The sequence below is a fragment of the Schistocerca americana genome, chromosome 4, assembly GCF_021461395.2.
Source record: "Schistocerca americana isolate TAMUIC-IGC-003095 chromosome 4, iqSchAmer2.1, whole genome shotgun sequence".
NCBI classification, from domain to species: domain Eukaryota; kingdom Metazoa; phylum Arthropoda; class Insecta; order Orthoptera; family Acrididae; genus Schistocerca; species Schistocerca americana.
The window spans coordinates 635019953-635035485 of record NC_060122.1 but is presented as its reverse complement, the minus strand read 5'-3'; the positions used below and the strand labels follow the sequence as shown (position 1 = coordinate 635035485).

The 15533-nt window shown below is 39.9% G+C and overlaps 1 protein-coding gene across 6 annotated transcripts in view; it reads right to left on the bottom strand.

Annotated features, from left to right (window-relative positions):
- LOC124614006 (galectin-4-like) overlaps positions 1-15533 on the bottom strand; it is a 141934-nt gene that overhangs the window by 20636 nt on the left and 105765 nt on the right. For 4 of the 6 annotated variants that reach the window (XM_047142820.1, XM_047142816.1, XM_047142818.1 and 1 more), the window contains exon 6: positions 6150-6245. The exons of the other annotated variants lie outside the window; for them this stretch is intronic. In XM_047142820.1, coding sequence (XP_046998776.1) covers positions 6150-6245 — 96 coding nt within the window. The remainder of the gene's footprint in view (positions 1-6149; positions 6246-15533) is intronic. 6 annotated transcript variants of the gene reach the window in all.

Below are 15533 nucleotides of genomic sequence, written 5' to 3'. Positions count from 1 at the left end.
TCCTGTTCCACCAGTGTCTCACACAACTTGTGAACTTACAACACAACTCCTGCTGTGGCAGTTTTATATGTTTGTCTGTATGCAAATTTCATGTAAACATTATCATGAGGTGATGTGCAATATTATGAATAATTATATTGTGTGTAACTACAACTAGGGTGTTTAAGTTTATATTTTCATATTCAGGATAATTAATTACTGTTCACATGGTCTTGGGACCGTGACTAACTGTGGCAGTGAATATGTATTTACATAGCATGAGATAATGTAAGCATGCTGGTTGCAGGATACACTGATGAGCCAAAACACTATGATCATCTGCTTAATAATGTATTGGTGTATCTCTGGAAGGTAACACAGCTGCGATCTTGTGCAGCATGGTTTCAACAAGTTCTTGGTATGCCTGGAAGTATTCGGCACCATACGTCTATGCAAAGGTCATACAAATCCAATAAATTATGGGTCGGTGGTTCATTGGCATGGAGCTGGTGCCCTATAGCTTCCCAAATGTGATGTTACATCAGATTGAGACCAGGTGAATTTATTGGCCACCACATCAATGTGAGCTCACTACCTTGCTCCTCAAATCAGTGTAGCACAATTCCGGTTGTGACATATACATTTATCTTGCTTGTGTTAACGTGCCACAGCAATGCCTTGGCGACGTGCATGGCGTCGTCGCTGGTGGTGCAGCTTTCCTGTGTATCGCAGTTTGAAAGCTATTGATATTGATTTGGCTGGACAGTTTAATAAACAACAGTTGATTAGAGGTCCAAATATCTTTCGTGGACTCCATTTGAACTTTACATGTGATGTACAAGCAGTTTTCGGAGGTAGTACATGGCTTACTCTTGCTGTCGTATGGGGCAACCATGCAGACTATGGTGGCCTTGAAGCCTTTCCAGATGGAAATATTTTAACATGGAAGACGGAGTATAGCAGAGACAACAGGACTTTTGGCTAAGCAGCCTTATGGGACAGTTGTACCATCAGGGAGACATCAAGCATGAAGGGATACAGGTGGTCTGCAATTATGTTCATATAGTCCACAGTTGTAATGGTATCTTTTATTACTACCACAGGTCCCACGGAAGCTCAGGTGAATGTCCTCCATGGCATTTACTTGCCCATACCAGGATGCATTTGTGGTGCAGTGCACATTTCAAACAGCCATTGCCCTGGATTTTATCGAATACAGACATGACCATTTACCTGAAACATGGGCAAGCTTTGGTGACTTCCAGACCTGATTCACATACTTACTTAAGCTAGCAGGCTGCCTCATCATGTGACTGACAACAGCACTCCTAGTACATACAGTCAAAACTGTAGTGTCCATGACAATGCTTATGGGGTAACCCACCAATATGAATAGCACACCTTCCCTGACATTACACACTAACAAATTATACCTCATAACACACATTTTGGGGAGTACATTCATTTTATGTAATTGCTTTTTGACTGGGATTGCCATCTCACTGCTACATTTTGTTTTTCTGTTCTTTCTCACATTAGCATTAGTAAATAATATTTCTCCACTGTGGATGTAATAGAACAGTGAAACTGTTGAAACTGAAGGTAATCTGTAATGAATTAGGTGTAACTAGTTGCTTTTATAGGTGTCTATTTTTCCATGGTGACATTTTATGATGCCTGGTACTCCCTGTCAAGATGTTTACATTTATTTACATGTTGTGAACATTGTTTCTTTACTAAAAGAATTGCAGAATGTTGTAACAAAAGTTTTTAAGACAGCTTTTGTAAAACACAGTACATAAGAAAACACATAAATAAATGTACACATCTGAAGATGTCACGAACATTGTTTTGATATGTATGACGTTTTGCAAAAGCTGTCTTAAAAACTTTTGTTACAAAATTCTGCAATTTTGTTACTAAAGAAACAATGTTCACAACATGTAAATAAATGTAAACGTCTTATGAGGGAATGCCACGCATCTTAAAATGTCACCACTGAAAAACAGACACCTATAAAAGCTACTGGTTATAGCTAATTCAATACAAATTACCTTCAATTTCAACAGTTGCACTGTTCTATTACACCCACAGTGGAGGAGCATTATTTACTAATGTTAATATGAGAAAGAACAGAAAAACAAAATACAGCAGTGAGATGGCAATCCTAGTCGACAAGCAATTATGAATAACTTTGGGATTATAGGCCACAGGCAGGTCTTTTGAGTTTTTAAAATTTAGTGTGTTAACATTCAGAAACACTATTAGTAAACATTTTTTAAATGTCTGTCAAAAAATACTTCTGATGACTGATCACATAGGCATGTTTTTTTCCGCAACACTACATAAATTAAGCCAACATTTCTTTGTTCATTTTAAAAAGTTTACCAATCTAAACTGTTTGAATTTGGCATACATATTATGCACAAGTTGGCTGAAATAGCTGAAAATGTGTCCCAGGTGGAGTACAAAATGAGCATCTCACTCTCTCGCCCATCAGTTTCTTCTGTTGGCTGGATTAAAACCTATTGCTGGCCACCCGTGATCTACCTGATTTTTTTTAAAAAAATTATCCAACCATGTGACACATTTTCACTGACCCATGGTCCAACCTCGACGATCCTGTGCCCACTGCAATCATAATCGACTGTGCTGTCGGGTCAACATGGGAACATGTAGGGGAGGTCTGCTATGAAACCCTCTGTTCAACAGTTTGTGCTGAATGGTGTGCTCTGAAACACTTGTGCCGACACCAACATTGTGCTCTATCATCAGATGTACCACCTATCCTACTTTACAGAGTCTGCAATCCTCTAACCTACATGTTCAGTGATAAAGTGTGGACGTCAACCACTTTGTCACATTCTCACAATTTAACCATCTCTCAACCACTTTCCATATATGTTCACGACAGTAGAATGTGAACAGCCAATCAGCCTTGCTGCTTTTGAGTTGTTTGTTCCCAGGCCCTGGACTACCGCAATTCGTCTTTTGTCACAGTCTCTAAACGTCAGTGGATTTCTCCACTTTTGGTTCATATTATTCCTAGAATAATTCACCATTCATCTTTGCTCCACTTATAAACATTCCTCACCACATCACATGCTCTCAACGCCACCTGGCAGCATTCAATCTCATAGTGGGCAGTTGTCATAACGTTTTGGCTCATCGTTGTGTGTATGTAGGGTAACATTCGCAACAACCTGTGAAATGAGTGCACTGTGGTGTAAGCAAACAGTGTTCTGGACCGAGAGGTATTTTACTTGCATCTATTCGTGATGAATATGTGCTGATAACAACAGTTGTAGATGGTTCACGTCCAAGATGTGGATCAATCTGAATTCGAATTTGTTACCTGATTAACATTTTGCCAGTATCCATGCTACATAGTGGAAATTAAAAGGTGCAATTATGTCAAACCCACAGATGTCTGCAAGTGAGGTGCAGTTAATGCTTGAGGTTGATGTAACCAGTTACAATATCAGTGGCAGAAGGAAGTTTCATTTCTAGTATCTAGCCTGTGGGGGAGGGGGTGGAGGGATAGGTGGTTGTAGAAAATTCCCAGTCAGTCAACTGTGCACCAGAATCTTGGCTTAAATCCTAGAACTTCCCGCAGCATCTTATGGAGTATGGGGATTGTGACTGAGTGGATGGTTATCCATCTGTCAGACTGTTGTCAGAGCTCACCCGGTTTAGCTGCCCTATTGGTCCAACTGGGAGATGTTGGCAGTGTGCTTGCACTTCCATGACACAACACACACACACACACACACACACACACACAACAACAACACAGTGCACAAGCTCATCACAGTGAACTACACGCCACAAAAAGCAATCTATACATGCTGCACTGAGAAAAGAAGCCGTAATTTATTAACTGAAGACCACTTTTGTTCACTTAGACTGAACTTATTTAAAGCTGTTCTTAATTACAAACAGGTTTAAATAAATACAACCTAAAAGCATGGGTCCAATCAAATAAGCAGCTAGGTACCAAAATCTCCTTGCATTGATTCTTACTTCTAAAATGTGTACTATTTATTTTTCTTTGGCATTCACAAATGATGCAAGGTTTGCTCATTTTAAGTTTCACTCTGATTTCTGTGGCAGGATGCCCTTTCTGGTGCCTAATTACTAGGAGATATTAGGTACAGGGGGAGGAAATAAGAGGCATATTTAGGCAATAAATGACTATGAATAATACAATATCTTTTAGTAATATAACTGACTGTGCTTCAGATCTTTTAAAGGTAAATAAGGAATCATTTATCAAAAAACAAAGATGATGTGACTTACCAAACGAAAGCGCTGGCAGGTCGAAAGACACACAAACAAACACAAACATACACACAAAATTCAAGCTTCCGCAACAAACTGTTGCCTCATCAGGAAAGAGGGCAGGAGAGGGAAAGACGAAAGGATGTGGGTTTTAAGGGAGAGGGTAAGGAGTCATTCCAATCCCGGGAGCGGAAAGACTTACCTTAGGGGGAAAAAAGGACGGGTAAGTCTTTCCGCTCCCGGGATTGGAATGACTCCTTACCCTCTCCCTTAAAACCCACATCCTTTCGTCTCTCCCTCTCCTTCCCTCTTTCCTGATGAGGCAACAGTTTGTTGCGAAAGCTTGAATTTTGTGTGTATGTTTGTGTTTGTTTGTGTGTCTTTCGACCTGCCAGCGCTTTCGTTTGGTAAGACACATCATCTTTGTTTTTTGATAAATTTTTCCCACGTGGATTGTTTCCCTCTATTTTATTAAATAAGGAATCATATTTATCTGCATCTGTACTCTGCACACCAACTGTGTGGTGCTTGGCAGAGAGTACACAGTGATCAGTCTATTTCCCAATCCTATTCTGTACATAGATGGAAAGCAGAAAGAGACTGTTGGTACTTCTCTGTCCTGTATGGGCCTGAATCTCTCTAGTTTATAGGCCATTGTCATTATGCAAGAGAGTTGCAGGAAGTAGCATGAATTGACCCCTTCCCTTTTTTGAATGTGGGACCTTGGAATTTTGTAATTCAGATGAGGATCTTGAAAGTACTTCTTTTGTGCATTAATGTCTCTTACTTAAGTTTGTTCATTATTTATTTATTTCCTCTGAAATATAAATGACAGAAATTCTGTGTATATGGAATATACCTGGGCTGCATTTCCCTGTGGATTTCAATGGGCATTCATACTCTTGCTTGATAGAAAGAAATTCACCCTTTGTTGCTCATATGCTGTGGGCAACACAACTGCCATTTTCAACGACTGACAGCAGCTCCAGGCCACAGAGCTACTGGCATATAAGGCCAGGCGGGCCCAAAAAGTTTCACTGCTGACTTCATATTTACAGCCATAATTCGGCTAAAAAATAGTGGCAGAAACTTTATGGTTTGTTCTCATAAATTAACTTCCACTTAGGATGTCACAATTGGGATGAAAGATATTACAGTAAACAGCTATTTTTTGGTAGTGGTGGGCCCTGTTAACCACAGAATGATGAAGTTATGGATAAAGTACAGACAGAAAACTAATATCATTCCTAAGAGTGTAATGAGTAAATAGTTGAGTGAAAAACCTCTGCCACCAGTGAGCTCAAGAATCTTCAGGTAGGCTTGATTACTTAGCTGGACGTTTATTAAGCAATGGGAAAAAACAAGTAGACACTGTACAAAGTTAACATTCCATATTAAATTTTGGATGAAGAAAGGACTATGAACAATACTGTAAATGCGAGTTACCCTGCAGAGTACAAACAAAGATATTTTACTATTCTCAGTTGCAAATGACATGCTGAAAACAACTTCTATAGGTGCACCAATGATAAGTAAAAATCAATATTTTACAGTGTCTATATGACAACTAACAATTTTGTTAATGTATAAGACATACGACACCTGAAATTTTCAGTGATCATTTAAGATGAATTAAACTGAGATGGGAACTACAACACAGCTACACAACCTTCAGGCATTTTCAATCAATTAATATGGTTATGATTTGTGGTGAGGAAACATTGGAATGCAACAACATACCACACTAAACCCACATTAGAAGTAACTTCTGATTAGTGTGTGCCTATGGTGTTACTGTCTACCATGCTCCTTTTGCATCATATAAAGAACATTGTAGAAATTTACTTCTTTAACAGGCAAGTGAAGGGAAGAAATGAAGTGATACTCACAGTTCCGAGTGTTCCTGCAATAGCATACTTTGCTTTATCTAACAGCCCCCCTGAACTTTTATGTGCTGGGTATTGATTGTATCCAAGTGTTTGAGGCTGCAAGAAATCATTAAAAAGATAAAGCAAAGTTTTTCTCACAAAAATCTTTACAAGAATAAGTACTCCTGCAGTAATCAAAAATGTTAATACAACATAGAGAGTACAATAATTTTTTGTAACCCAAGTACAACCAAGGCCACAAAGTTCCTATCAGATTCTCATTAATACTGCATCATTTACAGTATATAAAGCGACCCCCCCCCCCCCCCCGCGCGCACGCACACAGGCACGCACGCACGCACACAGTGTTTCTTAGGGCTAATAGTGTTAAGCAGTTCATCTTAGATAGCTCAGAAAATGAAAGTGGATCAAGCTGAATTAGAAATTTGCTTTGTAAAACCAAGTAAAGATCAACTGCACCCATCAGTTCCAAAACTAGTCAAACTATACAAGAATGGATTTTGTTGTCTGCAAATGCAGGTTGACAAGAAGTATATAATAAAGAAGTTGTTGTAACATTCCCAAACTGCTTAAGTTCAAAGTTTTTTTAATCTGTGTGGTTACATTAAGGACAATATCAGTGGTGTAAGTAATGACTGAAGGTAGTCTCAAACTCAACAAACATAATTTACAGAATTTTACAGGAGGGGTATTTTTTTTTAGAAACTCAGTATTGTTGACCCAAAAAATTTCAAAAATGTAATACTGGTCATCCATGTAGATAGAGTCTGATGAAGGAATAGCTGAAGTTCATCATTATCTCCTTTATTAAGGAAAAAAGTTAGAAATTACAAATTTTTTCAGAACTCGACATAACCACATTCTTCTTTAGCACTAAGAATACTTTCACAATTTTATTTGTATCTTTGAAACAGTTGAGTAATTTAAAATTTAGGAGCTCTTTTTATGCAGAAATTGATGTTCTTTAACTTTCATGAATGACATTTTTCAGTTGGAGTAGCCGTTTTTGAGTTACAGGTGTTGGAACATGGGCATAACTTACTTTTCTGCCAAATCGGCAATATACTTTTCTTGAAGCAATAGTCTACAGCTGTCAAGTACTTTAAATATTGCATTGCAAACCACCATCTGCATCAACACAACTTTATTGCCAGATTATATGGAAATTATATGATAATGAAATTGAAATACAATGAAATCCCACTTTTACACTTCTCAACAGACTTTAAAAAAAATGGTGTAAAATGCAGGTAAATGTAAAATGTGGGAAAAAACATTTTAAGTGGGAAAAGTTACATATAGGACCCTCCTTTGCATTTTTGAACTTTCTGTATGATATATTTATAGGCTATAATACGTATCAAAATCCTTGCCAGGCACTTGTTTATTATCTGATAAAGATTAAGTATCTGATAAAAACTGCTGGTGTAACTGGAACTGGTAACTGTCTGGGAAGTAGAAATGTTTGGCTTAATTTCATACATTATCAGTGTTGTTGGAAAGCCTGCAGCCGTCACTGATTATTTAAATAAAGAAACACTGCACCCAGTTATGCATTTTTTCATGCTTAGCACGACACATTCCAAGAATTTTTTCCTGTTGTCAAGAACAAATATTTATGTAAGTATTTTGTATGCTGTTTGCATGTTTGTTGTTCTGCGTCTTCTGCACTGTAGTCATCTTTATAAGGTTACCTGGTACTGTCCCTCCTAAATTACATAGAAAACCACACATATGCAAACTATCACTCACACTGTAGCAGGCCTGGATCTGGGGTCAAGGGTTGTCTGCCTTGGGCAGTAATTTCAAGGTGTGCCAAATTCATATTCTTGAAGAAAAAACCTTGTTTCACAAAGCGCCTAGCATCCAGCACACACTGGTTTATTGATTATTCATATGATTTCAAAACGCAACCCATGAATCATAAGTTTCCCACAGACAAAAGTGGATGGGCGTTATAAGAGCTGAGCCGAATAAACCCGAAGACTAAAAATTTTTATCAGATCACTACACTACTGTCTTACAGTCCTCAGTTAGCAGCCGCTTACCTGTATTCTAGGAATAGCATGGAAAATGCATTGTACGAGCACATAACAACTTCTAATGAGAGAATAAATGCAGAATAACTGAACCAGTGATTCTGGAACAGTAAGTGAAGTACACCAGACAATAAGTTTTGATAATAGTAGGAAGAGTCACAGAATTAGTGATGACAAGATTCTTTGTTAGAACGAGGAAGGAAAAGGGACAAGGACATTATACAAATTTTATGGAAGAATATGAAGATTCCAAATTTATATAAAAATTTTGTACTACTACTACTTCTCAATCTCATGCTTAACAAACTGGAGCTTATGAATGAAATATGGAACTATTTTCTAACATAAAACACTTAGTTTGTAGCAGGCCTAATAGGCAACTGATATTGGTACTTCGTGAATTATATTCTGTCATGTTGTTTATATAAATGAGGTACATAAAAATTATCAGTTGTACCAAAACGGTCTCGCTTATTTGGCATGTGTTACAATTGCTCAATATTATAAAGGCCTATTTCACTTTATCTAACAGATAGTGACAAAATAAACATAATCAAACCAAGAAACCACACCACTCTGGGTACTATTCATATTAACAGCTTTTTCAGTATTAGACAATGACATTTTCATTTTTCATGTAGCAAAACATTGGATGAACTTTGATGAGTTAACAGATTCTTTTGCAGAAAGGAAAGCTGTAGCAAGATTAGAGAGAAAAAAATGCTGGGATGCAAGGATTGTAGAAATGTATACTGTCCTGCTTGTCTCGCCTTTACCGGTTTCATGTTTTCTATATATATTAGCAGATAGGCAATAAAGAGTGCAAATTATCTGAAGAGTTGTTATTCTCCAGGTCGCAAATAATCCCACCCAGTATTAATCATGAGATTTCTTTTTTTTAAGCAGGGTTGGACTTCAAACCTGCCCATTCACAGTACGAGAGGCACCACAGGACATTTTAATTTCCACTGGCCTGAATATAGACTTGATGGCCCCCATTACAAAATATACATGTTTAAATACCACAGTGCGAAATATAGTGACATGCAGTAGAAGAATGCTGTGTGAAGAGGCATGGCACTGCAGTTTAGCACACTTTAAGACTGCGTAACATGCCTTGATAATAAATTCTCTAAAGGCGTCTTGTGAAGAATGAAAAAATAATTATGTAATTTGAGCTGTGTTTAAACTAAAAACATTTGATTAACACAAAGTCAGCAAAGTTATCAACTATCGCTATTAGCAGCCAAACGACGAAACACTCTAAATACTGATCAACAAAGGTGTCATGATGACCTCAACAATCACAAAGATACACATGCGCCAATACAATTTAGAAATGATTGTTGTCTGTTCGAGGTGGGCACACTGTCGCTCACCCATTAGAACCTGTGGGTACTTAATACGATGGAACCACACTACACAGAAACTCTCTCAAACAATATTAACATTAGCTTTACTGATCACAGCCGCAGGAGATGGTGAAGAATACATGGCTTGTTCGATTGTTCCGAGCTTGAAATTGAAAATAACTTAACATGAAGGGAACAAAACATCAGAGTTATCTCGTAATTATGCACCAACAGCATTGAAGATACAAGAAAACAAAATCAAAGAATAACAGAACCAAAACAAACATATATAAAACACAGCACCTCTGGTGGCTGGCATGAAATGTTTGACGATGCAATTGTTTTTAAACATATGCATAGGTTTACGACATATGCTGTACAACACTATGTAACTGCGCAAAGTCGCCACATAAGCCCTATGGTGGAAGCAGAGTGTTATTCCAAATAGGGGCTGGAAAGTGGATGCAGCGACCAGATCTTGAAGTATGTGTTGGTAGGTCTGCTGCTGTTGTAATCTGCACCGGCAGCTGTGAAGGCAGTGATGAGGTGATTGTTGGCTGAGGCCGTGGTCTTGGAAACGCGGGCATTTTGCTTCTTGGAAAGCTGGTTTAACCCTGTCTATAGTAACAGTGGTCGTCTTTCTGTTAGTTGAAATGTCAATTGTCTTGTCTCCTCTTGTGACTACATGATAGAGACCTGCATATGGCAGCTGCAACGGCAGTTTGATGCCCACTGTACATCATTTCCCCCAAAGAAGTGTCTAGATCAGATCTGAAAGTGTTCCTGAGTTTGAATAGTACCATGGGAAGCCTTGGTCTACTTAGAGTCGTGGCACATTACTGCTGTCTTAAATGAGTGATGCCATCTCTCAATCATCCCCTTACTTGGCTGGGTGATAGCTTGTCGTTTTGTAATCAGTTGTGCCACAAAACTTCGTGAGTTGTCTGAACAGGTCGGATTCAAATTGTCGTCCTCTGTCTGTTGTGATGCGTATCAGACAGCTAAAGGGTGACACCCAATACAACACAAAAGTGAGAGCCAGAGTTTCTGCTGTAACATTATCCACCAGTACAGCTTTGAGCCAGCGGGTGTAAGGATTTAAAACTGACTGTCAAATGATGGCAATGGACCAATGATGTTGATGTGGAAGTGACTGAAATGGGCCATCATAATCGTTAAGTTCCCTATTGCTGCTTGCATGTGGTGGTGTATATTGCTGCATTGGCTTTTAAGACAACACCTCACCCATTCGAGGCAGTCTTTCTGTATACCTGGCCCCACATAATGATTCGTCACTACATAGGTTGTTGATTGAATATCAGGGTGGCACAAGTCGTGTAGCATTTTAAAGATGTTGCTTCTGAAGGTAAATGGAAGGAACTGCTGCAGTTTTGGCATTGCCGTGTTACGAAACAGCTCTATTTTGGCTAAGCTGCAGATCCATCACCAATGTTCCTGTTGAAAACAGTACTTGTAGTTCTTGATATGATTGTTGAGCAGCAGCACGTTTGGCATAATCGATCATGCTAGTAATGCTTGCGACCTAAAACAAACAATCAGCCACCACACTGTCGATGCCAGAGATGTGCTGAATGTCCAAGCTGAATTGTGAGACAAACATTAGCTGACTGCGTTGCCTAGATGAACAGTTTCTACTGTTCTGGTGAAAGGCGTTAAGTTAGAGGTTTGTGATTGGTGTAGATAAAAAAGTCTCTCTCTTCCACGTGAGGTTTGACATATCTGATGGACTCGTAAACGGTCAAAAGTTCTCTGTCATAGGCGCTCCACAGCTTTTGTGAGTGCAATAACTTGCACAATAAAAATGCAAGTGGTTGCCGTGTGCCACTATATCGTTGTTGCAAATCTTGCATCCATTGCCATCTGGCTAGTGTCACCCACTAGGGCTCAGGATGCACCAGTAGTGCGGCATAAGCAATGCTCTTTCTGGTCGCTTCAAATGCTACACACATGCTATCAGTCCATGTTATAGCAGAGTTACCTTTGTTCTTTGGGCCAGTGAGTTCTGCAATTAATGGTTTCTTGTAAGTCAGCAGAGTGTGGTAAGTGACGACAATAAAAATTTAGCATACCAAGAAATTGACGTAATTCCATGGCCATATTAGGGCGTGAAATCTGTAAGATGGCTTTCACCTTCCCTGGCAGTGGTAGCGATCCTGCTGCTGTTATTCTACACCCTAGGATATCCACTTGGAGCAGGCCAAAACTCTTTAAACACTGCCGTTAAATGCTGCTGATGTTGCTTTAAAAAAAAAAAATCGTCCAGTTACGCGAAAGCAAAAGTTAGGCCCTGTAGCACTGAGTCAATGAAGTGTTGCCATGTTTGAGAAGTGTTGCCATGTTTGAGCAGCGTTCATGTGTCCGAAAGTCATAAACTTGCCCTCAAACAGGCCAAAAGGATTGATGACTGCTGTCTTGGAATGTCTCATTCAGCTACAGGGATCTGTGTGTACGCTTTTGCACAATCCAGGATGCTAAAAATAACTGCACCACTCAACGCATAATAATGTCACACAACAACAGCACTAGGCATCTGTCTGGTATTGACCTGGTATTCAGGGCTCCCTGGTCAAATGCCACTATCCACCATCCTTTATTACTACCAAATGTATTGGTGAGGACCACATTACACCTTCATGAATCATTCTGTCAAACTATGCTTTCGCAATTTTAAGACAATCTGGAGCCGAACATCGTGGTCTGCAAGATGTGGGAGGACCATCAGTTGTCTCTATATAGTGGACAGTGTCATACCTTACATTCTTAGGCACTCTAGGGTGTCATGTCAAAGACAGAAATCCATTCAGCAGCTCCATGTACTTGCCGTCTGCCACCTGTATTACTTTGGCAATATGAACAGCTGCATTCCACCAAAATCTGGACGCGTTAAACCTGTGGTGTCGTCAACTGGGCATTGAGGACTTCATATACAGCAACAGACTGTAATGGGTGAGGAAATTGGCTCCAATGAGAGGTTTGGCGAATGTCTGCAACAGTAAAATCCCACATGAAGGCTCGTCGTAAGTCCAGGTCTAGTTCCAGGTGCAGAGTGCTGTATGTTGTTATGAGTGAGTTGTTTGCAGCAGTCAAACACAATAGAATGGGTGGTTCGCTTCCTGTGCAACATAGTCCATGGACAAATGGACAGATTGGACCTCATGTCTATTCAATATTTCCAGCTGGACCCTGATCAATAACAAACAAGCTCAGAGACACTGACTGACAATTGGAGGAGGCGCCTACTTCCACCTGCCATTGCCATTTGGGTAAGTGCTGGGGGCTGCGCATCTGCATGCTTGCTGCCTGAATTTCTGGTTTTACCAGCAGATAGCTTGCTACTCAGCTTCAGCTGCAGAAGAGGTCGTAGGTGACCCGCTGCACGAGCATCAGCAATATTGGTTCATCTTCTGCCATGCTAAGGTAACAGTTCGCCGATCTGGTCTGTCAATAGATCTACCATTGCTGCCAAGGTGTCGTAATCTGCATGTGAAACACTTGATGTCGCTCTCGCATAAAGTGCAGTGATTGCACTGATATGAGCCGGTGTTATCACGTTCTACATTTTATCTGCCAACTCCGCTACTTCGTCTAAGGGTGTGTCAAACTGTGACATTACAATTGCTTCGACAGGCGGTGACAAACAGCTGCTCCATATTGAACGCATTAAGCTGTCTGCAACATTTTCCATGTCTACTTTGCTTCTTTGGTGCCACAAGTACTGCAAAGGCTTTATGTATCCAATATCTTCCTGAGTGAGAATCTGATGGATTTGGTCTTCTTGCAATGCCGACACTTGACGGATGAATTCTGCTTTAAGCCAGTCACAGGAGTTAGCCTCTGGTGGCGAGGTAATTATATCTTGCACTTCCGTGGTGTACTGGTGATCTAATTGGCTTACTACCAGTGCAGACTAGGTAGTGCCTGTCAAAATTCCAGAACAGAAAAAACCTGGCCTCCATCTGCGCAATCCACAAAACTGGACAGTGTGGCCAGAAAGGTGCTAGTCTTAAAACCAATCGTGACACAGCGGGGTTCACATCAGTCATTTTGGAAATCTGTTCTATAAGTGCTCATTAATCCACTGATACTATGCAGGTAAATCACCACTTTGTCGATACAGACTGGGCATACTGTCATTTGACCATTATAATCTGCATGTACTTAATACGACAGACCCACACTACACAAAAGTACCCTCCAAGAATATTAACATTGGCTTTATTGATCACAGCCACAGGAAATGGTGAGGAATATGTGGCTTGTTCAATCATTCCGAGCTTGCAACTGAAAATAATTTAACATGCAGTGAACAAAACATTGGAGTTATCTCTTAACTATGCACGAACTAACTAGCAGTATGGAAGATACAAGAAAATAAAAAGCATAATCAAAGAATAACAAAACCAAAACACACACACACAAAATACAGTGCCCCTGGTGTCTGGCGCGTGATGTATGGCAGTGTGATTGTTTCTAAACACACGCATATTACACACATGATACACCACTACATAACTGCATGATGTTGCCGCAGTTGTCATTGGTCATGATATCTTTATTCAAATGAACCTAGTTATTCCCATCAGCCACCACACCGAGTAGAGCTTGGCAGTGGCAGGAGATATGGCACAAATTGTCCAAGCTTTATCCATTTACTAGTTCAGATCTGCTAAGTAGAGCGCCCTGATGTCAAGAAATTTATCCACAGAGATATATGGGCTCTGTAACAAATTTGTGATGTCAAACTAGTCGGCTTGTCAGCCACACTTTGCGAATGCTCAGCTCCATGCAGGGCACATGAGAAATAAATATTTAATTGAAAAGGTACCCAATAAAGGTCTTAATTTTGTCAAGTGCTATCGAGAACTTGCACACATTTAAAAACACAGTCAAGAATCATTAAACTCATCTGAAATAGTTACTCGCTCCCCGCTGGAAATGGCTGCTGGCACTCTTAAGATGAACAGTGTCACATGCTGTGACGTACATGCCATGGCCTGTCTTTCTCGTGTAAACAAAATTATGTTGGCATGGCCAACACCATGCCAGCATCATTTTATGTCAATTACATCAGTTTTTCTCATCGAACATTTTTTCATAAAGTGTAAATTGCAGGTGAATTATAAATATCTGAATCCAAAATTGGGTGCGAATTAACATTGAGAACATAGCAAATTTGACAGGAGCAATAAAAAATGTCGTAAATGGTGGGAGATCATTAATTCCGGGAACATAATGGCGGGGTTTTACTGTATATCAAGTGTGTGATTGTGATCTTCTGACATAAGTTTCTGTAATGCTTAGCAAATATTGTGTAAGCCAAGACAGAGGCAAGTCTTTGTGAGCCAAGTTTATAGTGAAGTGTCATTGTACTGATACGCGTGTGTAAATCACCAATGTCCAGCTTTCCATCCAGTGATGATGGTTTTATGAACCAAAATCAGTAGAGGAATAAAGCTGTGCTGTTACAACTGGTTGTTTGTAATGCATTATTTCACATGATAAATGTTGTGACAGTGCCACGACATTTTAACAGTGCCGCCACGTCAGTACGCGCAAACAGCGATAGAGGCGCTCCGCAACTCGGGTGTGCGCGGGAGCACCACCTAGATACAAACGGCGCCGGCCGCATGTCACGGCACGGCAGTCGAATGACCAATACGGAGTTGGGAGCATGTAACCAGCTATTGTTTCTACGTTTGTATATCCACACAATTGATTAGTGATTAAAAGGTTAGAACACTTTTTGGCGACGAGGTCGGATATTTTTTTTTTACTGCATTGTGGATTGTGTGCTCGTGTCGGAGCAGACATGGAACAGCTTATGCAAGCGCTCACTGAACAACAAACACAGCTGACAGCTGCTATTCAGGTGTTGTCAACGTCGCTTACTCATCGTCTGTCTTCCTCTTCTCCGTCTCCGTTCCCTCCTTACGACGAGGCCGCTGAAGACTGGGAGGATTATGAGAAGCGTT